General features: G+C 33.7%; 1 protein-coding gene across 1 annotated transcript; it reads right to left on the bottom strand.

Annotated features, from left to right (window-relative positions):
* Window positions 1-23,660: 23,660 nt before the first annotated feature.
* On the bottom strand, window positions 23,661-24,884 carry LOC131596865 (uncharacterized). The gene has a single exon (XM_058869600.1). It carries the CDS (start codon window positions 24,882-24,884, stop codon window positions 23,661-23,663), a length of 1,224 nt encoding a protein of 407 aa, XP_058725583.1.
* Window positions 24,885-27,503: the final 2,619 nt, after the last annotated feature.

Raw genomic sequence — 27,503 nt, 5'->3', positions numbered from 1 at the left:
ATTGCATATGATAGTCCACTTTTTAAAGAAGGGAAAGAAACTCCAGAATTTACATATAATAGTCCATGTTTTTGGAGAAGGGGGAGAAATTTTCAGAAATTGCATATGATAGACCACATTTTTGAAGAAAGGAAATAAATTCCTAAAATTGTATATGATAGTCTACATTTTTGGAGAAAGGAAATAAATTCCAAAGTTTGCATAGATAGTCCACGTTTTAAGCGAAGGGAAAGAACTTTCAGAAATTGCATATGATAGTCCTTTTTTTAGAGAAGGGAAAGAAATTTCAAAAATTGCATATGAATGACCATTAGTTTTGGAAAAGGGAATTAAATTCCAGAAATTGCATATGATAGTCCTCGTTTTTGGAAAACGGAATGAAATTTGCAGAAATTACATATGGTATACCACATTTTTGGAGAATGGAATGAAATTCCAAAAATTGCATAGGATAGACCATACTTATTGGAAAAGGGAATGAAATTCCAGAAAGGGCATATGATAGTCCACGTTTTTCCAGAAGGGAAAGAAATTTCAGAAATTGCATATGATAAACCAAATTTTTTGGAGAAGGGAAAGATATTCCTGAAATATCATATGATAGTCCTTGTTTTTAGGGAAGGGAAAGAAATTTGCAGAAATTGCATATCCTATACCACTTTTTGGTGAAGGGGAAGAAATTCCAGAAATTGCATATGATAGTCCATGTTTTGGAAGAAATGAAAAAAATTCCCGAAATTCTATATGATAGTCCACATATTTGGAAGAGGGAAAGAAATTTGCAGAAATTGCATATGATAGACCATGTTTTTGAAGAAAGGAAAGAAATTTAAGAAATTGCATGTGATAGTCCATGTTTTTAGAGAAGGAAAAGAAATTCCAGAAATTGCTTATGATAGTCCACGTTTTTGAAGAAGGGAAATAAATTTTGGAAATTGCATATGATAGACCATATATTTTGGAAAAGGGAAATAAATTACCCGAAATAGCATATGATAGTCCACGTTTTAAGTATAGGAAAAGAAATTTGTAGAAATTGCATATGCTAGACTACGTTTTTGGAGAAGGGAAAGAAATTCCAGAAATTGCATATGATAGTACATGTTTTTGAAGAAAGGAAAAAAATTCCTAGAAATTATATATGATAGTCCACATTTTTGGAGAAGGGAAATAAGTTCCAGAAATTGCATATGATAGTCCACTTTTTAAAGAAGGGAAAGAAACTCCAGAATTTACATATAATAGTCCATGTTTTTGGAGAAGGGGAAGAAATTTTCAGAAATTGCATATGATAGACCACATTTTTGAAGAAAGGAAATAAATTCCTAAAATTGTATATGATAGTCTACATTTTTGGAGAACGGAAATAAATTCCAAAGTTTGCATAGATAGTCCACGTTTTAAGCGAAGGGAAAGAACGTTCAGAAATTGCATATGATAGTCCTTTTTTTAGAGAAGGGAAAGAAATTTCAAAAATTGCATATGAATGACCATTAGTTTTGGAAAAGGGAATTAAATTCCAGAAATTGCATATGATAGTCCTCGTTTTTGGAAAACGGAATGAAATTTGCAGAAATTACATATGGTATACCACATTTTTGGAGAATGGAATGAAATTCCAAAAATTGCATAGGATAGACCATACTTATTGGAAAAGGGAATGAAATTCCAGAAAGGGCATATGATAGTCCACGTTTTTCCAGAAGGGAAAGAAATTTCAGAAATTGCATATGATAAACCAAATTTTTTGGAGAAGGGAAAGATATTCCTGAAATATCATATGATAGTCCTTGTTTTTAGGGAAGGGAAAGAAATTTGCAGAAATTGCATATCCTATACCACGTTTTTGGTGAAGGGGAAGAAATTCCAGAAATTGCATATGATAGTCCATGTTTTGGAAGAAATGAAAAAAATTCCCGAAATTCTATATGATAGTCCACATATTTGGAAGAGGGAAAGAAATTTGCAGAAATTGCATATGATAGACCATGTTTTTGAAGAAAGGAAAGAAATTTAAGAAATTGCATGTGATAGTCCATGTTTTTAGAGAAGGAAAAGAAATTCCAGAAATTGCATATGATAGTCCACGTTTTTGAAGAAGGGAAATAAATTTTGGAAATTGCATATGATAGACCATATATTTTGGAAAAGGGAAATAAATTACCCGAAATAGCATATGATAGTCCACGTTTTAAGTATAGGAAAAGAAATTTGTAGAAATTGCATATGCTAGACTACGTTTTTGGAGAAGGGAAAGAAATTCCAGAAATTGCATATGATAGTACATGTTTTTGAAGAAAGGAAAAAAATTCCCAGAAATTATATATGATAGTCCACATTTTTGGAGAAGGGAAATAAATTCTAGAAATTGCATATGATAGTCCACTTTTTAAAGAAGGGAAAGAAACTCCAGAATTTACATATAATAGTCCATGTTTTTGGAGAAGGGGAAGAAATTTTCAGAAATTGCATATGATAGACCACATTTTTGAAGAAAGGAAATAAATTCCTAAAATTGTATATGATAGTCTACATTTTTGGAGAACGGAAATAAATTCCAAAGTTTGCATAGATAGTCCACGTTTTAAGCGAAGGGAAAGAACTTTCAGAAATTGCATATGATAGTCCTTTTTTTAGAGAAGGGAAAGAAATTTCAAAAATTGCATATGAATGACCATTAGTTTTGGAAAAGGGAATTAAATTCCAGAAATTGCATATGATAGTCCTCGTTTTTGGAAAACGGAATGAAATTTGCAGAAATTACATATGGTATACCACATTTTTGGAGAATGGAATGAAATTCCAAAAATTGCATAGGATAGACCATACTTATTGGAAAAGGGAATGAAATTCCAGAAAGGGCATATGATAGTCCACGTTTTTCCAGCAGGGAAAGAAATTTCAGAAATTGCATATGATAAACCAAATTTTTTGGAGAAGGGAAAGATATTCCTGAAATATCATATGATAGTCCTTGTTTTTAGGGAAGGGAAAGAAATTTGCAGAAATTGCATATCCTATACCACGTTTTTGGTGAAGGGGAAGAAATTCCAGAAATTGCATATGATAGTCCATGTTTTGGAAGAAATGAAAAAAATTCCCGAAATTCTATATGATAGTCCACATATTTGGAAGAGGGAAAGAAATTTGCAGAAATTGCATATGATAGACCATGTTTTTGAAGAAAGGAAAGAAATTTAAGAAATTGCATGTGATAGTCCATGTTTTTAGAGAAGGAAAAGAAATTCCAGAAATTGCATATGATAGTCCACGTTTTTGAAGAAGGGAAATAAATTTTGGAAATTGCATATGATAGACCATATATTTTGGAAAAGGGAAATAAATTACCCGAAATAGCATATGATAGTCCACGTTTTAAGTATAGGAAAAGAAATTTGTAGAAATTGCATATGCTAGACTACGTTTTTGGAGAAGGGAAAGAAATTCCAGAAATTGCATATGATAGTACATGTTTTTGAAGAAAGGAAAAAAATTCCCAGAAATTATATATGATAGTCCACATTTTTGGAGAAGGGAAATAAATTCTAGAAATTGCATATGATAGTCCACTTTTTAAAGAAGGGAAAGAAACTCCAGAATTTACATATAATAGTCCATGTTTTTGGGGAAGGGGAAGAAATTTTCAGAAATTGCATATGATAGACCACATTTTTGAAGAAAGGAAATAAATTCCTAAAATTGTATATGATAGTCTACATTTTTGGAGAACGGCAATAAATTCCAAAGTTTGCATAGATAGTCCACGTTTTAAGCGAAGGGAAAGAACTTTCAGAAATTGCATATGATAGTCCTTTTTTTAGAGAAGGGAAAGAAATTTCAAAAATTGCATATGAATGACCATTAGTTTTGGAAAAGGGAATTAAATTCCAGAAATTGCATATGATAGTCCTCGTTTTTGGAAAACGGAATGAAATTTGCAGAAATTACATATGGTATACCACATTTTTGGAGAATGGAATGAAATTCCAAAAATTGCATAGGATAGACCATACTTATTGGAAAAGGGAATGAAATTCCAGAAAGGGCATATGATAGTCCACGTTTTTCCAGCAGGGAAAGAAATTTCAGAAATTGCATATGATAAACCAAATTTTTTGGAGAAGGGAAAGATATTCCTGAAATATCATATGATAGTCCTTGTTTTTAGGGAAGGGAAAGAAATTTGCAGAAATTGCATATCCTATACCACGTTTTTGGTGAAGGGGAAGAAATTCCAGAAATTGCATATGATAGTCCATGTTTTGGAAGAAATGAAAAAAATTCCCGAAATTCTATATGATAGTCCACATATTTGGAAGAGGGAAAGAAATTTGCAGAAATTGCATATGATAGACCATGTTTTTGAAGAAAGGAAAGAAATTTAAGAAATTGCATGTGATAGTCCATGTTTTTAGAGAAGGAAAAGAAATTCCAGAAATTGCATATGATAGTCCACGTTTTTGAAGAAGGGAAATAAATTTTGGAAATTGCATATGATAGACCATATATTTTGGAAAAGGGAAATAAATTACCCGAAATAGCATATGATAGTCCACGTTTTAAGTATAGGAAAAGAAATTTGTAGAAATTGCATATGCTAGACTACGTTTTTGGAGAAGGGAAAGAAATTCCAGAAATTGCATATGATAGTACATGTTTTTGAAGAAAGGAAAAAAATTCCCAGAAATTATATATGATAGTCCACATTTTTGGAGAAGGGAAATAAATTCCAGAAATTGCATATGATAGTCCACTTTTTAAAGAAGGGAAAGAAACTCCAGAATTTACATATAATAGTCCATGTTTTTGGAGAAGGGGAAGAAATTTTCAGAAATTGCATATGATAGACCACATTTTTGAAGAAAGGAAATAAATTCCTAAAATTGTATATGATAGTCTACATTTTTGGAGAACGGAAATAAATTCCAAAGTTTGCATAGATAGTCCACGTTTTAAGCGAAGGGAAAGAACGTTCAGAAATTGCATATGATAGTCCTTTTTTTAGAGAAGGGAAAGAAATTTCAAAAATTGCATATGAATGACCATTAGTTTTGGAAAAGGGAATTAAATTCCAGAAATTGCATATGATAGTCCTCGTTTTTGGAAAACGGAATGAAATTTGCAGAAATTACATATGGTATACCACATTTTTGGAGAATGGAATGAAATTCCAAAAATTGCATAGGATAGACCATACTTATTGGAAAAGGGAATGAAATTCCAGAAAGGGCATATGATAGTCCACGTTTTTCCAGAAGGGAAAGAAATTTCATAAATTGCATATGATAAACCAAATTTTTTGGAGAAGGGAAAGATATTCCTGAAATATCATATGATAGTCCTTGTTTTTAGGGAAGGGAAAGAAATTTGCAGAAATTGCATATCCTATACCACGTTTTTGGTGAAGGGGAAGAAATTCCAGAAATTGCATATGATAGTCCATGTTTTGGAAGAAATGAAAAAAATTCCCGAAATTCTATATGATAGTCCACATATTTGGAAGAGGGAAAGAAATTTGCAGAAATTGCATATGATAGACCATGTTTTTGAAGAAAGGAAAGAAATTTAAGAAATTGCATGTGATAGTCCATGTTTTTAGAGAAGGAAAAGAAATTCCAGAAATTGCATATGATAGTCCACGTTTTTGAAGAAGGGAAATAAATTTTGGAAATTGCATATGATAGACCATATATTTTGGAAAAGGGAAATAAATTACCCGAAATAGCATATGATAGTCCACGTTTTAAGTATAGGAAAAGAAATTTGTAGAAATTGCATATGCTAGACTACGTTTTTGGAGAAGGGAAAGAAATTCCAGAAACTGCATATGATAGTACATGTTTTTGAAGAAAGGAAAAAAATTCCTAGAAATTATATATGATAGTCCACATTTTTGGAGAAGGGAAATAAGTTCCAGAAATTGCATATGATAGTCCACTTTTTAAAGAAGGGAAAGAAACTCCAGAATTTACATATAATAGTCCATGTTTTTGGAGAAGGGGAAGAAATTTTCAGAAATTGCATATGATAGACCACATTTTTGAAGAAAGGAAATAAATTCCTAAAATTGTATATGATAGTCTACATTTTTGGAGAACGGAAATAAATTCCAAAGTTTGCATAGATAGTCCACGTTTTAAGCGAAGGGAAAGAACGTTCAGAAATTGCATATGATAGTCCTTTTTTTAGAGAAGGGAAAGAAATTTCAAAAATTGCATATGAATGACCATTAGTTTTGGAAAAGGGAATTAAATTCCAGAAATTGCATATGATAGTCCTCGTTTTTGGAAAACGGAATGAAATTTGCAGAAATTACATATGGTATACCACATTTTTGGAGAATGGAATGAAATTCCAAAAATTGCATAGGATAGACCATACTTATTGGAAAAGGGAATGAAATTCCAGAAAGGGCATATGATAGTCCACGTTTTTCCAGAAGGGAAAGAAATTTCAGAAATTGCATATGATAAACCAAATTTTTTGGAGAAGGGAAAGATATTCCTGAAATATCATATGATAGTCCTTGTTTTTAGGGAAGGGAAAGAAATTTGCAGAAATTGCATATCCTATACCACGTTTTTGGTGAAGGGGAAGAAATTCCAGAAATTGCATATGATAGTCCATGTTTTGGAAGAAATGAAAAAAATTCCCGAAATTCTATATGATAGTCCACATATTTGGAAGAGGGAAAGAAATTTGCAGAAATTGCATATGATAGACCATGTTTTTGAAGAAAGGAAAGAAATTTAAGAAATTGCATGTGATAGTCCATGTTTTTAGAGAAGGAAAAGAAATTCCAGAAATTGCATATGATAGTCCACGTTTTTGAAGAAGGGAAATAAATTTTGGAAATTGCATATGATAGACCATATATTTTGGAAAAGGGAAATAAATTACCCGAAATAGCATATGATAGTCCACGTTTTAAGTATAGGAAAAGAAATTTGTAGAAATTGCATATGCTAGACTACGTTTTTGGAGAAGGGAAAGAAATTCCAGAAATTGCATATGATAGTACATGTTTTTGAAGAAAGGAAAAAAATTCCCAGAAATTATATATGATAGTCCACATTTTTGGAGAAGGGAAATAAGTTCCAGAAATTGCATATGATAGTCCACTTTTTAAAGAAGGGAAAGAAACTCCAGAATTTACATATAATAGTCCATGTTTTTGGAGAAGGGAAAGAAATTTTCAGAAATTGCATATGATAGACCACATTTTTGATGAAAGGAAATAAATTCCTAAAATTGTATATGATAGTCTACATTTTTGGAGAACGGAAATAAATTCCAAAGTTTGCATAGATAGTCCACGTTTTAAGCGAAGGGAAAGAAATTTCAGAAATTGCATATGATAGTCCTTTTTTTAGAGAAGGGAAAGAAATTTCAAAAATTGCATATGAATGACCATTAGTTTTGGAAAAGGGAATTAAATTCCAGAAATTGCATATGATGGTCCTCGTTTTTGGAAAACGGAATGAAATTTGCAGAAATTGCATATGGTATACCACGTTTTTGGAGAATGGAAAGAAATTCCAGAAATTGCATAGGATAGACCATATTTATTGGAAAAGGGAATGAAATTCCAGAAAGGGCATATGATAGTCCACGTTTTTCCAAAAGGGAAAGAAATTTCAGAAATTGCATATGATAAACCAAATTTTTTGAAGAAGGGAAAGAAATTCCTGAAATAGCATATGATAGTCCTTGTTTTTAGGGAAGGGAAAGAAATTTGCAGAAATTGCATAAGCTATACCACGTTTTTGGTGAAGGGGAAGAAATTCCAGAAATTGCATATGATAGTCCATGTTTTGGAAGAAATGAAAAAAATTCCCGAAATTCTATATGATAGTCCACATATTTGGAAGAGGGAAAGAAATTTGCAGAAATTGCATATGATAGACCATGTTTTTGAAGAAAGGAAAGAAATTTAAGAAATTGCATATGATAGTCCATGTTTTTAGAGAAGGAAAAGAAATTCCAGAAATTGCATATGATAGTCCACGTTCTTGAAGAAGGGAAAGAAATTTTGGAAATTGCATATGATAGACCATATATTTTGGAAAAGGGAAATAAATTACCCGAAATAGCATATGATAGTCCACGTTTTAAGAATAGGAAAAGAAGTTTGTAGAAATTGCATATGCTAGACCATGTTTTTGGAGAAAGGAAATAAATTGCAGAAAATGTATAGGATAATCCATGTTTTTGAAGAAAGGAAAATAATTCCTGAAATTGTAGATGATAGTCCAAGTTTTTGGAGAAGAGAAATAAATTCCAGAAATTGCATATGATAGTCCACTTTTTAAAGAAGGGAAAGAAACTCCAGAATTTACATTTAACAGTCCACACTTTTGGAGAAGGGAAAGAAATTTGTAGAAATTGCATATGATAGACCAAGTTTTTGAAGAAAGGAAACAAATTCCTAAAATTGTATATGATAGTCTACGTTTTTGGAGAAGGGAAATCAATTCAAGAAATTGCATATGATAGTCCACGTTTTTACTGAAGGGAAAGAAATTCCGGAAATTGCATATGATAGTCCACGTTTTTGAAGTAAGGAAAGAAATTTCTAAAATTGTATATGATAGACCATGTTTTTGAGAAGAGAAATAAATTCCATAAATTACAAACGATAGTCTACATTTTTATAGAAGGGAAAGAAATTCTAGTATTGACATATAATAGTCCACGTTTTTGGAGAAGGGAAAGAAATTTGCAGAAATTGCATATGATAGACCGCATTTTTGAAAAAAAAGGAAAGAAATACCAAAAGAGAAGGGAAATAAATTTCACAAATTGAATATGATAGGGCACGTTTTAAGGAAGAGAAAGAAGTTCCGGAAATAGCATATGATATTCCACGTTTTTGGAGAACGGAAAGAAATTTCAGAAATTGCATATGATAGACCATATTTTTTGGAAAAGGGAAAGAAATTTAAGAAATTGCGTATGATAGTCAAAGTTTTTTTGAAATGGGAAAGAAATTTGCATAAATTGCATATGCTAGACCATGTTTTTGGACAAAGGAAAGAAGTTTATTGAAATTGCATATGCTAGACTACGTTTTTTGAGAAGGGAAAGAAATTCCAGAAACTGCATATGATAGTCCATGTTTTCGAAGAAAGGAAAAAAAGTCCTAAAATTGTATATGATAGTCCACATTTTTGGAGATGGGAAATAAATTCTAGAAATTGCATATAATAGTCCACGTTTTGTAAAAGGAAATGAAATTTGCAGAAATTGCATATGCTATACCATGTTTTTTAGGAAAGGAAAGAAATTCCAAAAATTGCATAGGATAGACCATATTTATTGGAAAAGGGAATGAAATTCCAGAAAGTGCATATGAAAGTCCACGTTTTTCGAAAAGGGAAAGAAATTTCAGAAAATAGCATATGATAGACCAAATTTTTTGGAGAAGGAAAAGAAAATCCAGATATAGCATATGATAGTCCTTGTTTTGGAGAAGGGAAAGAAACTTGCAGAAATTGCATATGCTATACCACGTTTTTGGTGAAGGGGGTGAAATTCCAGAAATTGCATATGATAGTCCATGTTTTGGAAGAAAGGAAAAAAATTCCCGAAATTGTATATGATAGTCCACATTTTTGGAAGAGGGAAAGAAATTAGCAGAAATTGCATATGATAGACCATGTTATTGAAGAAAGGAAAGAAATTTAAGATATTGCATATGATAGACCATGTTTTTGAGAAGGGAAAGAAATTTGCATAAATTGCATATGATAGACCATATTTTTGAAGAAAGGAAATAAATTCCTAAAATTTTATATGATAGTCTACGTTTTTGGAGAAGGGAAAAAAATTCCAAAATTTGCATATGATAGTCCACGTTTTATGAGAAGGGAAAGAAATTCCAGACATTGCATATGATAGTCCTTTTTTTTTAGAGAAGGGAAAGAAATTTCTAAAATTGCATATGAATGACCATTAGTTTTGGAAAAGGGAAATAAATTCCAGAAATTTCATATGATAGTCCTCGTTTTTGGATAAGGGAATGAAATTTGCAGAAATTGCATTTGCTATACCACATTTTTGGAGAATGGAAAGAAATTCCACAAATTGCATGGGATAGACCATATTTTTTGGAAAAGGGAATGAAATTCCAGAAAGTGCATATGATAGTCCACCTTTTTAAAAAAAGGGAAAGAAATTTCAGAAATTGCATATGATAGACCATATTTTTTGGAGAAGGGAAAGAAATTCCAGAAATAACATATGATAGTCCTTGTTTTTGGAGAAGGGAAAGAAATTTGCAGAAATTGCATATGCTATACCACGTTTTTGGAGAAGGGGAAGAAATTCCAGAAATTCATATATGATAGTCCATGTTTTGGAAGAAAGGAAAAAAATTACCGAAATTGTATATGATAGTCCACATTTTTAGAAAAGGGAAAGAAATTTGCAGAAATTGCATATGATAGATCATGATTTTGAAGAAAGGAAACAAATTCCTAAAATTGTATATGATAGTCTACGTTTTTGGAGAAGGGAAATCAATTCAAGAAATTGCATATGATAGTCCACGTTTTTAAAAAACTCAAAATTTTTTCAAAGAAAGTCAAATCGGTTTTGGAATTCAAGCTTAATTCAAGGCGTTTTGTGGATGCTAACATGTTCCTGGACTATCTCTGAAACAAATTGGATCATCACCAACGCACACCTTCATATCAAATTCTAAGGCGTACAACCCTGGCCCGAACTACGTAGACTCTGATCCTCCATAAGGAGGTACGTAGGCACTTGGCAACAAGGCGAGTACCCTCCCCCATAAATCTCATTTTCTCCTGATTTTATTTCTTTAATCACAAATCTTTAATCTTAATTATTTGCCTTAACCCTGTTAATTGTCTGTCATCTTTCTTTATGTTAGCCATAAACCTTAGCTTTATAATGCAAACCTTAGGAAAGGGTTGAGGGTGCCTAACACCTTTCCTCGACCTGAATATAGTATCTTACCCTGATCTCTTAACTGCGCGCGGTTTCCTATTCGCCCTTCAGAATAGGTGGCGACTCTAAAATCCATATTTTTAGGGCAGGTTGCTACAAGGATCGACCATATTTTTTGGAAAAGGGAATGAAATTCCAGAAAGTGCATATGATAGTCCACATTTTTAGAAAAGGGAAGGAAATTTCAGAAATTGCATATGATAGACCATATTTTTTGGAGAAGGGAACGAAATTCCAGAAATAGCATGTGATAGTCCTTGTTTTTTGAGAAGGGAAAGAAATTTGCAGACGTTGCATATGCTATACCACGTTTTTGGAGAAGGGGAAGAAATTCCAGAAATTCCTTATGATAGTCCATGTTTTGGAAGAAAGGAAAACAATACCCAAAATTGTATATGATAGTCCACATTTTTGAAAGAGGGAAAGAATTTTGCAGAAATTGCATATGATAGACCATGTTTTTGAAAAAAGGAAAGAAATTTAAGAAATTGCATATGATAGTCCACGTTTTTAGAGAAGGAAAAGAAATTCCATAAATTGCATATGATAATCCACGTTTTTGAGGAAGGGAAAGAAATTTCGGAAATTGCATATGATAGACCATATATTTTGGAAAAGGGAAATAAATTACCAGAAATTGAATATGATTGTCCACGTTTTTGGAATAGGGAAAGAAATTTGCAGAAATTGCATATGCTAGACCATGTTTTTGGAGAAAGGAAAGAAATTCCAGAAAATGCATATAATAGGTCATGTTTTTGAAGAGAGGAAAAAATTCCTGAAATTGTATATGATAGTCCACGTTTTTGGATAAGAGAAATAAATTCAAGAAATTGCATATGATAGTCCACTTTTTAAAGAAGGGAAAGAAATTCCAGAATTTACATTTAAGACTCCATGTTTTTGGAGAAGGGAAAGAAATTTGCAAAAATTTCATATGATATACCACATTTTTGAAGTTATAAGGAAATAAATTCCTAAAATTTTATATGATAGTCTACATTTTTGGAAAAGGGAAAAAAATTCCAAATTTTGCATATGATAGTCCACGTTTTAAGAGAAGGGGAAGAAATTCCAGAAATTGCATATGATAGTCCACATTTTTGGTATAGGGAATGAAATTTGCAGAAATTGCAAATGATAGACCATGTTTTTGAAAAAAGGAAAGAAATTTAAGAAATTGCACAGATAGTTCACGTTTTTGGAGAAGGAGAAGAAATTCCATAAATTGCATATGATAGTTTATGTTTTTTAGGAAGGGAAAGAAATTTCGGAAATTGCATATGATAGACCATATATTTTGGAAAAGGGAAATAAATTACCCGAAATTGCATATGATAGTCCACGTTTTTGGAATAGGGAAAGAAATTTGTAAAAATTGCATATGCTAGACCATGTTTTTGGAGAAAGGAAAGAAATTCAAGAAAATGCATATGATAATCCATGTTTTTGAAGAAAGAAAAAAAATTCCTGAAACTGTATATGATAGTCCACGTTTTTGGAGAAGAGAAATAAATTCCAGAAATTGCATATGATAGTCCACTTTTTAAAGAAGGGAAAGAAACTCCAAAACTTACATTTAACAGTCCACACTTTTGGAGAAGGGAAAGAAATTTGCAGAAATTGCATATGATAGACCAAGTTTTTGAAGAAAGGAAACAAATTCCTAAAATTGTATATGATAGTCTACGTTTTTGGAGAAGGGAAATCAATTCAAGAAATTGCATATGATAGTCCACGTTTTTACTGAAGGGAAAGAAATTCCGGAAATTGCATATGATAGTCCACGTTTTTGAAGTAAGGAAAGAAATTTCTAAAATTGTATATGATAGACCATGTTTTTGAGAAGAGAAATAAATTCCATAAATTACAAACGATAGTCTACATTTTCATAGAAGGGAAAGAAATTCTAGTATTGACATATAATAGTCCACGTTTTTGGAGAAGCGAAAGAAATTTGCATAAATTGCATATGATAGACCACATTTTTGAAAAAAGGAAAGAAATTTCATAAGAGAAGGGAAATAAATTTCAGAAATTGCTTATGATAGTCCATATTTTTGGAGAAGGGAATGAAATTTCAGAAATTGCATATGATAGACCCTATTTTTTGGAAAAGGGAAAGAAATTCAAGAAATTGCGTATGATAGTCCACGTTTTTTGGAAAAGGGAAAGAAATTTGCATAAATTGTATATGCTAGCCCACGTTTTTGGAGAACGGAAAGAAATTTGCAGAAATTGCATATGGTAGACTACGTTTTTGGAAAAGGAAAAGAATTTCCAGAAATTGCAATGATAGTCCATGTTTTTGAAGAAAGGAAAAAAATTCCTGAAATTATATATGATAGTCCACATTTTTGGAGAAGGGAAATAAATTCCAGAAATTGCATATGATAGTCCACGTTTTTAGAGAAGGGAAAGAAATTCCAAAATTTACATATAATAGTCCACGTTTTTGGAGAAGGGAAAGAAATTTGCAGAAATTGCATATGATTGACCACATTTTTGAAGAAAGGAAATAAATTCCTAAAATTCTATATGATAGTCTACGTTTTTGGAGAAGGGAAAAAATTTCCAAAATTTGCATATGATAGTCCATGTTTTAAGAGAAGGGAAAGAAATTCCTGAAATTGCATATGATAGTCCTTTTTTTTGGAGAAGGGAAAGAAATTTCTGCATATGAATGACCATTAGTTTTGGAAAAGGGAAATAAATTTCAGAAATTGCATATGATAGTCCTCGTTTTTGTAAATGGGAATGAAATTTGTAGAAATTGTATATGCTATACCACTTTTTTAGAGAATGGAAAGAAATTCCAGAAATTGCATAGGATAGACCATATTTTTTGGTAAAGGGAATGAAATCCCTGAAAGTGCATATGATAGTCCACGTTTTTAGAAAAGGGAAAGAAATTACAGAAATTGCATATGATAGACCACATTTTTTGGAAAAGGGAAAGAAATTCCAGAAATAGCATGTGATAGTCCTAATTTTTAGAGAAGGGAAAGAAATTTGCAGAAATTGTATATGCTATACCACGTTTTTTGAGAAGGGGAAGAAATTCCAGAAATTCATATATGATAGTCCATGTTTTGGAAGAAAGGAAAAAAATTACGGAAATTGTATATGATAGTCCACATTTTTAGATGAGGGAAAGAAATTTGCAGAAATTGCATATGATAGACCATGATTTTGAAGAAAGGAAAGAAATTTAAGAAATTGCATATGATAGTCCACGTTTTTAGAGAAGGAATAGAAATTCCATAAATTGCATATGATAGTCCACGTTTTTGAAGAAAGGAAAGAAGTTTCGGAACTTGCATAAGATAGACCATATATTTTGGAAAAGGGAAATAAATTACCCGAAATATCATATGATAGTCCATGTTTTTGGAATAGGGAAAGAAATTTATAGTAATTGCAATGCTAGACCATGTTTTTGGAGAGAGGAAAGAAATTCCAGAAAATGCATATGATAGTCCATGTTTTTGAAGAAAGGAAAAAAATTCTTGAAATTGTATATGATAGTCCACGTTTTTGGAGAAGAGAAATAAATTCCAGAAATGGCATATGATAGTCCACTTTTTAAAGAAGGGAGAGAAATTCCAGAATTTACATTTAATAGTCCACGTTTTTGGAGAAAGGAAAGAAATTTGCAGAAATTGCATATGATAGACCACGTTTTTGAAGAAAGGAAAGAAATTCCTAAAATTGTATATGATATTCTACGTTTTTTGAGAAGGGAAATAAATTCAAGAAATTGCATATGATAGTCCACATTTTTAAATGAGGGAAAGAAATTCCGGAAATTGCATATGATAGTCCACGTTTTTGAACTAAGGAAAGAAATTTCTAAAATTGTATATGATAGACCATGTTTTTGAGAAGAGAAATAAATTCCATAAATTACAAACGATAGTCAACATTTTTAGAGAAGCGAAAGAAATTCTAGAGTGGACATATAATAGTCCACGTTTTTGGAGAAGGGAAAGAAATTTGCAGAATTTGCATCTGATAGACCACATTTTTGAAAAAAGCAAAGAAATTCCAAAAGAGAACGGAAATAATTTTTAGAAATTGCATATAATAGTCCACGTTTTAAGGAAGGGAAAGAAGTTCCAGAAATTGCATATGATAGTCCATGTTTTTGGAGAAGGAAAAGAAATTTGAGAAATTGCATATGATAAACCATATTTTTTGGAAAAGGGAAAGAAATTCAAGAAATTGCGTATGATAGTCCACGTTTTTTGGAAAAGGGAAAGAAATTTGCATAAATTGCATATGCTAGACACTACAAGAAAAAAGTGTTTTGCGACAAATAGGTTGCGACAGTTCCATAAAACACTCCTTCGACAAAGAGGGAAACGATACACTGTCTGCTACGAGCTTCTCAACCGCCTTGTGATTTTCTTTATGTCGTTTCATCTCAACATTGAATCTCTCTCTCAGCTGCAAGCTTCCCTAACCTCGTTGTCAACCTTGAATCTCTCTCAGCTGCACGCTTCCCTCTCTTAGCCGCCACCACAACTCTCTCTCTTACAGGTTTGTCTTTCTGCTAGATACAAAACCCTAATTTCTTGAGGAATTGTTTATATTGATAAAAATTGACGAGATAAAGGGAAATATCATCAAACACAATGAGGTTTAGATGTGTAGTACAAAGAAACAAGATAAATTTGAGGATGTAGATACACTGAGCCATACATTCACTCTCTTTGTCCCATACCCAATGACCATATGTTTCCATATAATATTTCTGCTGTAATCACATATGATTAAATGATGTCTTTGTCTCTTTCTCATGTAAGGACGGTTTTCTATTTCAATCCATTTGTATTTTGAATATGTTTGTCTATGATAATCTTTGCTCAAAATTTCTTTTTGAAAAGGCTATAATTTTCTAATTTCATTTGGTACCGTTATCAAGCATGTATCATTTTAATAACTTTGGTTTTGATTCATGTTTAGTGACCTTAGCTTTTTATATCTATTTTGTGGACCTTAGTTCTCATATGGAACCTGATTTAGTGTTCTACAATTCTTTCTGCTATAAATTAGGGAAAGTGAAAATTTTGGTTTTCATCTGTTATTAGTTTTCTCACTGCAGTAAACTTGGATTCGGTGCTTTGATTGTTGTGTGATTTTCTCACTGCAGCAAGTTTTGAAGTGCCTTTGAGTTAAATGCTGATGAATATATCTAAATTTCTAATGATTGTGTCAATATCTAAAGTTGCTTCAATTTCGAGATGTAATGGTTCTGTTGTCTTTCCTTATTCACCGAGTCTAACACAGCTGAACTTGTTGATTTAACTGATATATATATATATATAATTAGGTTAGCAAAGTTATTATAAATTGTATCACTGTTAGTGTGATTTGGATGTGAGCAAATATTTCATGGATATCATTGTTAGTGTGATTTAGAAATTTTTAATATTTGCAATTGGAGCATATTCAAATATGCAAGCAAATCATGTTTTATACTTCTTTTTCTACTGACTTCTATGTCACACATGGTGTAAGTTAAGCTAAGAATTTTATGTTTGATTTACAAGTTCAATAGCCCTAAAATTATTCCTAAACATCCCTATCACAGTAGGTGACCAACCTCATGAGAACTTACATCAATGGTGTAAGGGACCACCTCAATATCATCAATGGTTTACTTAAGCGCCATCACCCATACATGGAGAATTTTGTAATTTTCTTTCCTTTTATACAAAATAATGTAGTAGAGGCTAAAATTAATTCCTTTGATTTGGTGATCTTAAGAAGAGAAGGAAGCTTCGGTGGTGTTCTTCAGTCGGTATCCAGCTCTCGGTGGAATCAATTCTTCTCTAAGTTGCTCCTTTAAAGGTTTGTTTTTTTGAACAATTTGTGTTGAAGAATTAAATGCAGCCATCACCTCCATATGAAAAATCCCATACATTTATTCAATTTTTCTCTAACACTTCAAATTTGGTTCCTCTACAAGTACCTAATCCACAACAGTGTTTTTATGGTTGATGAATTGAATTGTTTGATAAAAATATGTTCTGTTATTAATTTCTTATGTGTTCGTATTTAATTGGAACAAAATAATGAAGTTGAGATACAAAAAATGGCTTTACGGAAGAAGAAGATATTTTTATATGAACCCTTATTTCTACCACCAAGAATTTTAATATTAAGTTAGGTGAGGGAGATTTTGAACCTATCTACAAGGTAAACTTTTAATGCTTCTCTTTTTTAGCTTGTGTTCAGCATAGGAATATTATCTTCATGCCACATAGAAACTACTTATATATGATTTTTTTTATTCAGTAACTTTTACTTTTGGGAAAAGCTCACATGTGTCCCAAGGACACAAGTTAATGAGATATTTATAGAAATATTTTCTTAGAACGCGTGCATTCAATGTATTGAAACTTTAAATATCACTCTATTGTATTTAATTACATTTACTTTTATGCACTTTTATTATGTTTCACTAACGAAATTATGTTATGGCCACATAGAATAGAATCCACCCTTATTATTGAACAAGTTTCTTCTAATTAGATTATTTTAAGCATGAAATTGATGATAATTATTTCTAAGATGATGTGATATTAATCAAATTCAATAAACTCAAACTCAATTAAGATAACTATTGAAGTTTTTGTCATTTTGTCCATGAAATGGAGGGTGTGTGAATGAGTTTTCCCTTTAAGTCTTGCACCTAACTTTGGTTTGGTCCATGAGAGAAAATGTTTTTATGGTGTTTTTGTTTTAAATTCTTGTTAAATTTTACACTGTGATACTAAAATTTATTGTCAATTCAAACCAACACCAGGTACTTTATGTTCACCCAATGACAAAAACAATGGTTTCACCAACAACAAAATAAATGCAACAATTGAGGATACCAAGAAATATTGACTAACTAAATGATACATATTATATTGAGAAATGCTAGTTTGACACCCAATGTTACACTTACACCATGTATTATACTACAAATCAATACTTTTCAATTATTTAATAATTTTTTCTCCTATATTGAAATTTGTGCAAAGCTAAATTTATTGTATTTCTACGGTGTAAATTTGATAGGTGTAAAAATTTAGTGTAAGTATAGCACAGCTCTATTATATTATATGGTTTTGAGAAAAACAAATGTATGCCTCAGAAATGCTACTGTTGGAGAAAATTTAGCAAATATGACAAGAAATGCTTTTTTATACATGTGTTTTCTTTTTGGTACTCCATCCTTTTGAAATGAATTGTCATGTTAGTTTAATATAATGTAGGAATTTAGATAGTCCAATTATGTAGGACACTAGAAGTCATAGTTAGTTTCAAAATCATCAACTTTGTATGGATCATTTTGATTGAAATTACTTTGGTATATTGCTTAGACGTAAATGTACAATTATTTCTCTTTTTCATGCAACATTTGGAATTCTCTTTTGCTGCGATACCGTGATTTCTAGATGGGTTTAGGATGCATTTTTCGGCTCGATTTTGGCGTGCTATGGTTCTTATTTGGTTATTTAATTGATTGGTGTGTTAGTGACTCATCTGTGTTGACTTTTTTCATATGCAAAATCAATATGGAAGCTTAGAAACAAAATGACTAATTATATTTTTGTTAGCCATTTAGAGTCCCAACCTATTTTTAATATGATGTATGGCTGCTTCTGTTTTATTTTTTGTCTACTATTGGGCTTTTATTTTTCTTTTGGACTCAAATAGCTATAATATTGTTGGTTTATGAAAAAAATTAATTGTTTAAAATACTATTATGATCTGATTACTGATAGACCCCTAATACTAAAGAAATGAGTTGAAAAAGAGGATCGTTATCAGTTACATTGGATTTCTTTCAGTTTCAATATCAGTTCCAAAGAAAGAATTTTGGTTTTATGAATAAAATAATACTCATACCTGATTCATGTTTATCATGTCCTTTTAATCATCTGGTTTTTGTACATTATATTATATGATGTTGTTTGTTGAAGCCCGAATACCATTGGATTAGTTTGCGTGCTTATTGCTATCATGTATTGTATCATAGTGTAATCTTCCTTTTTCTAAAGTTTCATTTTTGTTTTGTTGTCTTTCTATAATTTTCATGACTTCAGGCCTGTTAATTGCAGGTTGCTTTTTTTTTTTTTTTTTTGATAAGCGACGTATTATATTGAATACGAGTACTAGGAGTACTCAATCCGTTTACATAGGAATAACAAGATTACAATAAAATCTGTGCAGGATTATCCATCCAAGATGTTACAGACGGTAATGGAAACTCGCCCGAAAAAGCGGCATAAAACCATTCCCAAGCCAACATTTTTGCCATGAGAAAAATTTCTCGACTACCCTTCGCCCCTCCATTAAACACTATATCGTTTCTTACAAGCCAAATAGCCCGGATAACCGACAACCAGATAAAAATACTACTAAGATTATTTCTATCCCGCCTACATAAGCCCGAATTAAACCGTAAAAAGTGCTCCGAGATGGACAAATTAGTAGGATAAAAAATTACTCCTACCCATTCCATGATAAAACTCCAAACTTCGGAAGCAACACAGCAGGACAGAAACAGATGAGAGTGTGTTTCTTCAAAAGCCGAACATAATGGGCAAACCAAATCTTGCGTACCTGATAGAACTCCTCGTCTTGCCAACTCATCCCTTGTTTGTAGTCGATTATGCAACAGCCTCCAACCGAACACTTGTATATTCGACGGCACCTTTGATTTCCAAATAAGTTTCAAAACTGCCAGCTCTTCCACACTTAAGGATAGTGATTGGTTCCATCCGATTGACAACCTATCAAAAGCCGATTTGACCGAGAAACCTGCTGCTGAGGGCCACCAAATAAAGACGTCTTGATTCAATACATTTGGCTCTATATGCTGCAGAATGATGGTTAAATTGCCACAAGCTTCCGCCTCCAATGCTGACAGAGGGGAAGAAATGTCGCAAAAGGACCATACCCAACCGTGTTGTTCAAAAAAGCCAGCTTCCGAAATCCTCACCGACGGTTCCTGCAATGCCTCAAATAACATAGGGAATTGGTTACACAAAGAGTCATTTCCTATCCAACGATCCCTCCAAAAGTCTGTGTCTGCACCATTACCAATCCTACACGATACACACTTGCGGAACCAATTCGATTCAGCTCCCCATACTCCTAACAGAATACACAAATCCCTCCACCACAAAGAATGCTTTGGATTAACGCTAGAAGGGCTGTTCGCCCGAATTGCACCCTTTATATCTCCATATTTGAAAGTTAAGACTTTCTGCCATAATGATCCCGTCTCGGTCAAAATCTTCCAACCCCATTTACTCATTAAAGCTCTGTTAAAGATTTCACAATGCTTCACGCCGAGTCCACCAGCAGATTTCGGTAAACAAATAGTCGACCATGAAACCCAATTTATCCTTCGCACGTTTTCTTTCCCATTCCATAAAAAAGCGCGTTGAATACTAATGAGCTCTTGGGTAACAACCTTTGGCGCTTTGTAAAACGAGAATGTGAAGAGAGGAATAGAATTCAGAACTGAGTTGATAAGAGCTATCCGACCCCCCAAATTAAGGTACTTGCCTTTCCAAGAAACCAGTCTGCTCCGCACCCTTGTTATAACCGAATCCCATGAAGACCGTCTTCGAGGATTGCAGCCTATTTGAATGCCAAGGAACATAAATGATGAAGGGCTGATCACACAGTGCAGAAAGTCAGAGGCTGCCTGCAGATATACCGACTCTACGTTGATGCCAATAATTCTGCTCTTGTGGAAGTTTATTGATAAACCAGAGCATAACTCAAAACCACGAAGCAATGCTTTGATTGTTCCTAAGTTCTCCCAAGTCGGCTGTCCTAAGAGAATCGTATCATCCGCGAACTGAAGTAGCTCTACCCGGATAGAATCTCCCAATGGAAAGGGATGGTACTGGTTACTAACAATAGCATTACGCATTAATCCTGATAAACCTTTTGCAGCCAGGATGAAAAGAAACGGAGATAGTGGATCTCCTTGACGGAGTCCCCGTTTAGCTTGAAAATCTACAGTTGGACTACCATTTATCAAGACCGAGAAAGAAGAGGAAGTCACACATGCTTGAATCCATCGCATCCACTTAGGGCCGAAATTCATTCTCTTCATAACATAAAAGAGATAGTCCCATGAGACCGAATCGAACGCCTTTTCGAAGTCAACCTTGAAAAGAAAAAGTTCCTTCTTATTCCTCTTAGCGTAATCTACCACCTCGTTGAGAACTAAAACTCCGTCCTGAAGCCCTCTATTTGGAACAAAAGCGGATTGATTAAGAGATACAAGTTTGTCCACCACTCCCTTTAACCTTGTTGCTAGAAGTTTGGATATAATTCTGTAAACACTGCTGATAAGACATATAGGCCTGTAGTCGGTCAAAGATTGCGGATTCAGACACTTCGGTATGAGGGCGATAAAAGATGCTGAGACAGCTTTAGGTAGGTGAACCTGCGTGAAGAATTCTGTTATGCAATCAAACAGATCTAGTTTTATAATATCCCAACAAACTTTGAAGAATTCCATAGAAAACCCGTCGGGGCCTGGACTTTTCCCACTAGCAGCATTCCTAATAACTTCATGGATTTCTTGCAATGAGAAAGGAGCTTCTAGGCCACAATTATCTTCAGCTGATAACATATTAAAAGGAATACCGTCGGGAACCGGTCTGTTATACAAAGGCTCCTGAAACCGTTCCTTAAAGTGTTCTACAGCCACCTGCTTTACACCTGCAACATCATTAACAGCCACATCTCCCGCCTAAAGACCGACAATATTGTTGCGACGAAACCTTGCTTTCATATAAGAGTGAAAAAATCTGGAATTTTTATCACCTTCTTTTAACCATTGGCACCTGGATTTTTGTTTAATCAGAGATTCGCGGGTTTGCAGATTAGTCCACACCTGAGTTTCAGCGATACGCCTATTAGATTGCACACCAGTAGATGCGATGTAGGTTGCGTTTTCAGTTGCACACAACAGATCAGATTGGCAAAGCTCATTAAAAGCAAGATCCACTTGTAAATCATGAAAGCCAAAAACTTCTCTATTCCACACCCTTAACCGATTCTTCAAAGTCTTTAACTTTTCCTTAAAACGGAACATGCTGCGGCCATGAGCAATGGGAACTGACCAAACCTCTTCTACCAGTGAATGAAAATCTGGATGTGTCGTCCAAGCTGAGAAGAACTTAAATGGTTTGGGGCCCCAGTTAAGCAAATTCGCTTGAAGAGATATTGGACAGTGATCTGAGATACTCCGAGATTCAATTGATTGCCCCTTCAAGCCCCAAGCATCGACTAGTCCTTCTGAAACCAAGAAACGATCAAGACGGCTCATTGAATCCCCTTCTGAATTGAACCAAGTATATTTATTTCCAAAGGCTGGTAAGTCCAGCAACTCCATTTCTCCTATAAATTCAGCGAACTCAGACATTTCCGTGCTGCTATATTGCGCTCTCAAGCCTTTCCTTTCCGATCTACGCTTGATGGCGTTGAAGTCACCGCCGATACACCACTCCCCGATAGGAAGATTTGCTTTCAGGTTGATTAATTCAGTCCACAGCTGCCTTTTCTTGTTAATGTCACAAGATGAGTAAACATTAACAAAATATATAACTTTACCTTTGCAAAAGCCCTGCATCCCCACAAAACCCTCCCCCTCGAAACTTGACTGAGCCACCACAGAGTTTGGATTCCACAACATTAACATGCCTCCAGATCTTCCAACAGAGTGTTTAGCTGTCCACATAAGATCCCCATTACCCCAAAATTCCCGAGCCACACGGTTTTCCATTTTCTGCATTTTTGTCTCTTGAAGCATACATAATTCAACATTTCCTTTACCAATAAGATTCCTAATTACTCTCTTCTTGGCCGAGTTTCCTCCCCCTCTGATATTGAAAGACAAGATATTCATGGTGAACCTTTGTTTTTTTTCGCCTTCTGAGCCTTTGCTTCAACTTCCTTAGTTTCCATTCGCCTAATTTCCTCCAGAATGGATGCTTCATCGCCCCCGCCACGAATACCTAGATCTGAAGCTTTTCTCCATATCCTTGAAGTAGAATTGACCTCATTTGACCTGAATCGAGAATTCCCCTGATTTACATCACCATCTGAAACAGAATCGCAGCATAAAACGGCACCACCAGACATATTTCCTTGCGAATTGGATGATGATCCCACCTGCGATTTAGAGGGGTATGGATTTGGTAGCAGTGGAGCAAAGAATGATGGTTTGAAGGTTGACTCATCCCTCAGGTTATCGATGATGAGCATTTGATTTGTGGCTTTGTTAACCCCCGATGTGTTTGGTAAGTCAGAAATAAACTTTAATTTCTTTCTTCTATTCAGCTGGCTATTTGGTTTGTCATGCCCAAAAACCACATCCGATCCTCTCAGCCCATTCTCCACTTCTATATCAATTGGGTCGTGAGCAATTGGGCCGTGGGTAGTGATAGCAGGATCCAAGAGGAGTTCCAAGCCCATTGGAGTTGGGCTAACATGTGACCGTTGACTTGAATTGGTTATTATTGGATTATTGTTTGTTAAAGGAGAAGAAATCCCATCATGATTTCCTTCGAGCCCTGTGTCTACAGGCTTTACCCAGTTGTCAACCCTAAAAGTGCTTTCACCTTTATGGGGAATAGTCAAAGCCTGAACATCCTCTATATCCTTCTGAATATCTCCTTTTCGTGAAAAGAAGTTAGGTCACAGCCTACTTCACCTACTTCACCCGCCTCCGCTTCCAATGCCTGTTCATCTTCCTCATCGTGTTGCCATGGATTTGACATATCGTCTTCTGAATCTGAAATTTCCGATGAACCAACAGAGGGAAGGCATCGAAGGGGGCATTGTGCATCCTCAACAAGGTTTACCACAAAACTTTCACCATTGATGATCACCTCAATATCTTCTAAGATGGCTTTAGGATCGCCTGTTTTAACTAAGACCCTGGCTACATCCATTTTTGTTTTTTGCCTCGTATTATCATCAGCACACAAGAAATTTCCCACCGGCGTTAGGATTTTCCTAAAGACATCTGGCAACCACGCATGACACGGCACACCATAACAATGAATCCATGTAATTCTTTCTTTGTCTACATCCGACGGATTCCATGGACGAACTTCCTTAAACCAGCGCTTCACCCACTCCTCTTCATCTGCTAACCATGATTGAATTGCACCTTCCAGCCTATCTTCTAACAGACACATGTTTGCACCAAGAGGAGTGGATTGAATAGCATAAAAGCCTTCTTGGTTGAGAGTTTCTTGAAAATTATAAGAGCTCCCTGGCTTTAACACCAAGCCCACGAAAGCCTTCTTAAATCTCCTCAAATCTTCATCTTCCACAATGCATAAAACTTTTTTCATGGCTTTCACTTTTGTGTCAGTATTGATTGTATTATTTAACGCATCCACATAAGAACAGCCAGGTTTAAAAACTGAATCCGGTTTACCTGTCTTCAAGGGTACCTGCTCCTTACCATATTCTCTCCTATGAGCTCCTTCTACCTGCACATTATGTCTCCTCTGGTACCTTGGCAAGTTAACATGGAGTTTCCTAGCTCCTATAAAGATATTAACCAGCTTTATGGCAAGTTTTCGTTCATCTTCCACATCAAAGAAACGAACAAAACCGTAACGACCTCCCCTTGCATCTCGCTTTGCCGGAATAAACACCTCATCTATATCACCAAAGGACCGAAAAGTCTCATACATGTTTTTTGCATTTAGGTTATCTGCAAAAGATGAGAAAAAGAAAGAAGATAATCTTCTATTCTCCCGAAAGTTTTCATTCCTGCTGCTATCCTTACTTTCCCATCGTGCTCTAGCACGCCGCCTTCTTCTAAACACTCTATTCCATTGATCTCCTCTTCCTACCTCCATATTGACTGAAAAATCTCTATGAATCACACAGTAAAAGAAAATACAGTAACACCACACCAAGACCAAGGCCCCTAACCCTAAGGTTAGGAGTTTAAGCCGAAAATCTCAGTACGATGGAACTATATTCTCCACCCTAAATCTCATCTTATATTGTGAAACTATGTTCTCAATCTACTCTAGGTTTATTTGACAACTTTTGTATGTTGAGGTTTGCTTTGCGCCGAGAAAAATGAATGGTTGTGCCTATGAGCTTGTTAGAGAATTTAAAACTATGCAGCGTGGTTTTCAGATTGCAGGTTGCTATTAAATTTGCAGATGCATGTCTTCGGGCGTTGAAAGGATAGACCAAAATCATTATGAATTTTGAATTTTGATGTATGTTAAGTTATGTTTCAAGTTAATTATGAATTTTAATGTATGTTAAGTTATGTTTGATCATTTGTTTATTGAATTTTGGAGCATGTTTGAGTTAAATAAGTTCATATATAAAATTTATTATCTATTTTTGAGTTTGTGTGTACAATCAATAAGATATTTATTTATTTTCAAATTAATTAGTTTAGCCGGGGTTTTAAACCTCCCTAATTTGTTTTAAAACCATCACGACTAGAATTGAAATTCACGACGGTTTGAAACTATCGTAACTTTCAATTTATGGCAGTTATCTACCTGTCGCGATTTAGAACGACGGCGGGAGTGGAGTTTTTAGAAACCGTCATAGTACAGCCTGGCGACTAGGGATGGGAATAGGCCAGGCCGACTAATAGGGGCCTACGGTCCAGCCTACATAGGCCTCGGTCAGGCCAGGCTTTTTAGATAAATAGAAAAGGCCTAGGCTTTTTTATAAGCCTATTTAGCTAAAAAGGCTAGGCCACAGGCCACATAAAAAGCCTTTTAAGCCTAAGAGGCCGGCCTATTTAAATAAATATGAATAATTTTATTATTATTATATTACATTTTTTACTTTGAATTAAAAATATAAAAATAAATTTTAGTTATCTTGAAGAAATTATGAAAATAAGATGAAAAGAATCTTATGAACAATGTCATAAGTTGTTTCGATAAGTTCTCTCAAATAAATAATATCACAAAATTTATGCTACTAGGTAAACTCAAATAAACTAATGCAAACAAACATTTAATCTCACTGATCTTTTAATTTGTTAGTCTATATAAAAGACGAGTTGAATGACTTATTTACAAATGTTCAAATAAAATAGGCTTTTAAGTAGGCTAATAGGCCAATCAGGCCTTCAAAAAGGCCAGGCCCAGGCCAAAAACATAAGTCTATGATAGGCTACAGGCCAGGCTTAGGCTTTGAATATTATAGCAGGCCAGGCTCAGGCTTGACAAAGCCTAGCTCGGCCCAGCCTATTCCCACCCCTACTGGCGACACACACTTTCACGATAAAACCACAACTGTCGCGACTAGTTAATTGAGGTGGTTCAAACCTTCGTAACCTACCAAAATTAACCATAGAAACTTGCCAATTTTCTTGTAGTGAGACCACGTTTTTGGAGAAAGGAAAGAAATTTGCAGAAATTGCAAATGCTAGACTACGTTTTTGGAGAAGGGAAAGAAATTCGAGAAATTGCATATGATAGTCCATGTTTTTTAAGATAGGAAAAAAATTTCTGAAATTATATATGATAGTCCACATTTTTAGAGAAGGGAAATAAATTCCAAAAATTGCATATGATAGTCCACGTTTTTAGAAAAAGAAAAGAAATTCCAAAATTTACATATAATAGTCCACGTTTTTGGAGAAGGGAAAGAAATTTGCAGAAATTGCATATGATAGACCACATTTTTGAAGAATGTAAATAAATTCCTAAAATTGTATATGATAGTCTACGTTTTTGGAGAACGAAAATAAATTCCAAAGTTTTCATATGATAGTCCACGTTTTATGAAGGGAAAGAAATTTCATAAATTGCATATGATATTCCTTTATTTTGGAGAAGGGAAAGAAATTTCTAAAATTAAATATTAATGACCATTAGTTTTGGAAAAGGGAATTAAATTCCAGAAATTGCATATGATAGTCCTCGTTTTTGGAAAACAGAATGAAATTTGCAGAAATTGCATATGGTATACCACGTTTTTGGAGAATGGAAAAAATTCCAGAAATTGCATAGGATAAACCATATTTATTGGAAAAGGGAATGAAATTCCAGAAAGTGCATATGATAGGTCACGTTTTTCGAAAAGGGAACGAAATTTCAGAAATTGCAAATGATAGACCAAATTTTTTGGAGAAGGGAAAGAAATTCCAGAAATAGCATATGATAGTCCTTGTTTTTACAGAAAGGAAAGAAATTTGCAGAAATTGCATATGCTATACCACGTTTTATGTGAAGGGGAAGAAATTCCAGAAATTGCATATGATAGTCCATGTTTTGGAAGAAAGGAAAAAATTTCCCGAAATTGTATATTATAGTCCACATCATTGGAAGAGGGAAAGAAATTTGCAGAAATTGCATATCATAGACCATGTTTTTGAAAAAAGGAAAGAAATTTAAGAAATTGCATATGATAGTCCATGTTTTTAGAGAAGGAAAAGAAATTCCAGAAATTGCATATGATAGTCCATATTTTTAAAGAATGGAAAGAAATTT

The sequence above is a fragment of the Vicia villosa genome, linkage group LG4 (assembly GCF_029867415.1).
Source record: "Vicia villosa cultivar HV-30 ecotype Madison, WI linkage group LG4, Vvil1.0, whole genome shotgun sequence".
NCBI classification, from domain to species: domain Eukaryota; kingdom Viridiplantae; phylum Streptophyta; class Magnoliopsida; order Fabales; family Fabaceae; genus Vicia; species Vicia villosa.
Note: the sequence above shows the minus strand (reverse complement) of the source record. Positions and strands in the feature narration are given on the sequence as shown.

Excerpts from the sequence above, each read along its gene's own strand:
- LOC131596865 (XM_058869600.1), bottom strand. The coding sequence starts at position 24,884 with ATGGAGGTAGGAAGAGGAGATCAATGGAATAGAGTGTTTAGAAGAAGG.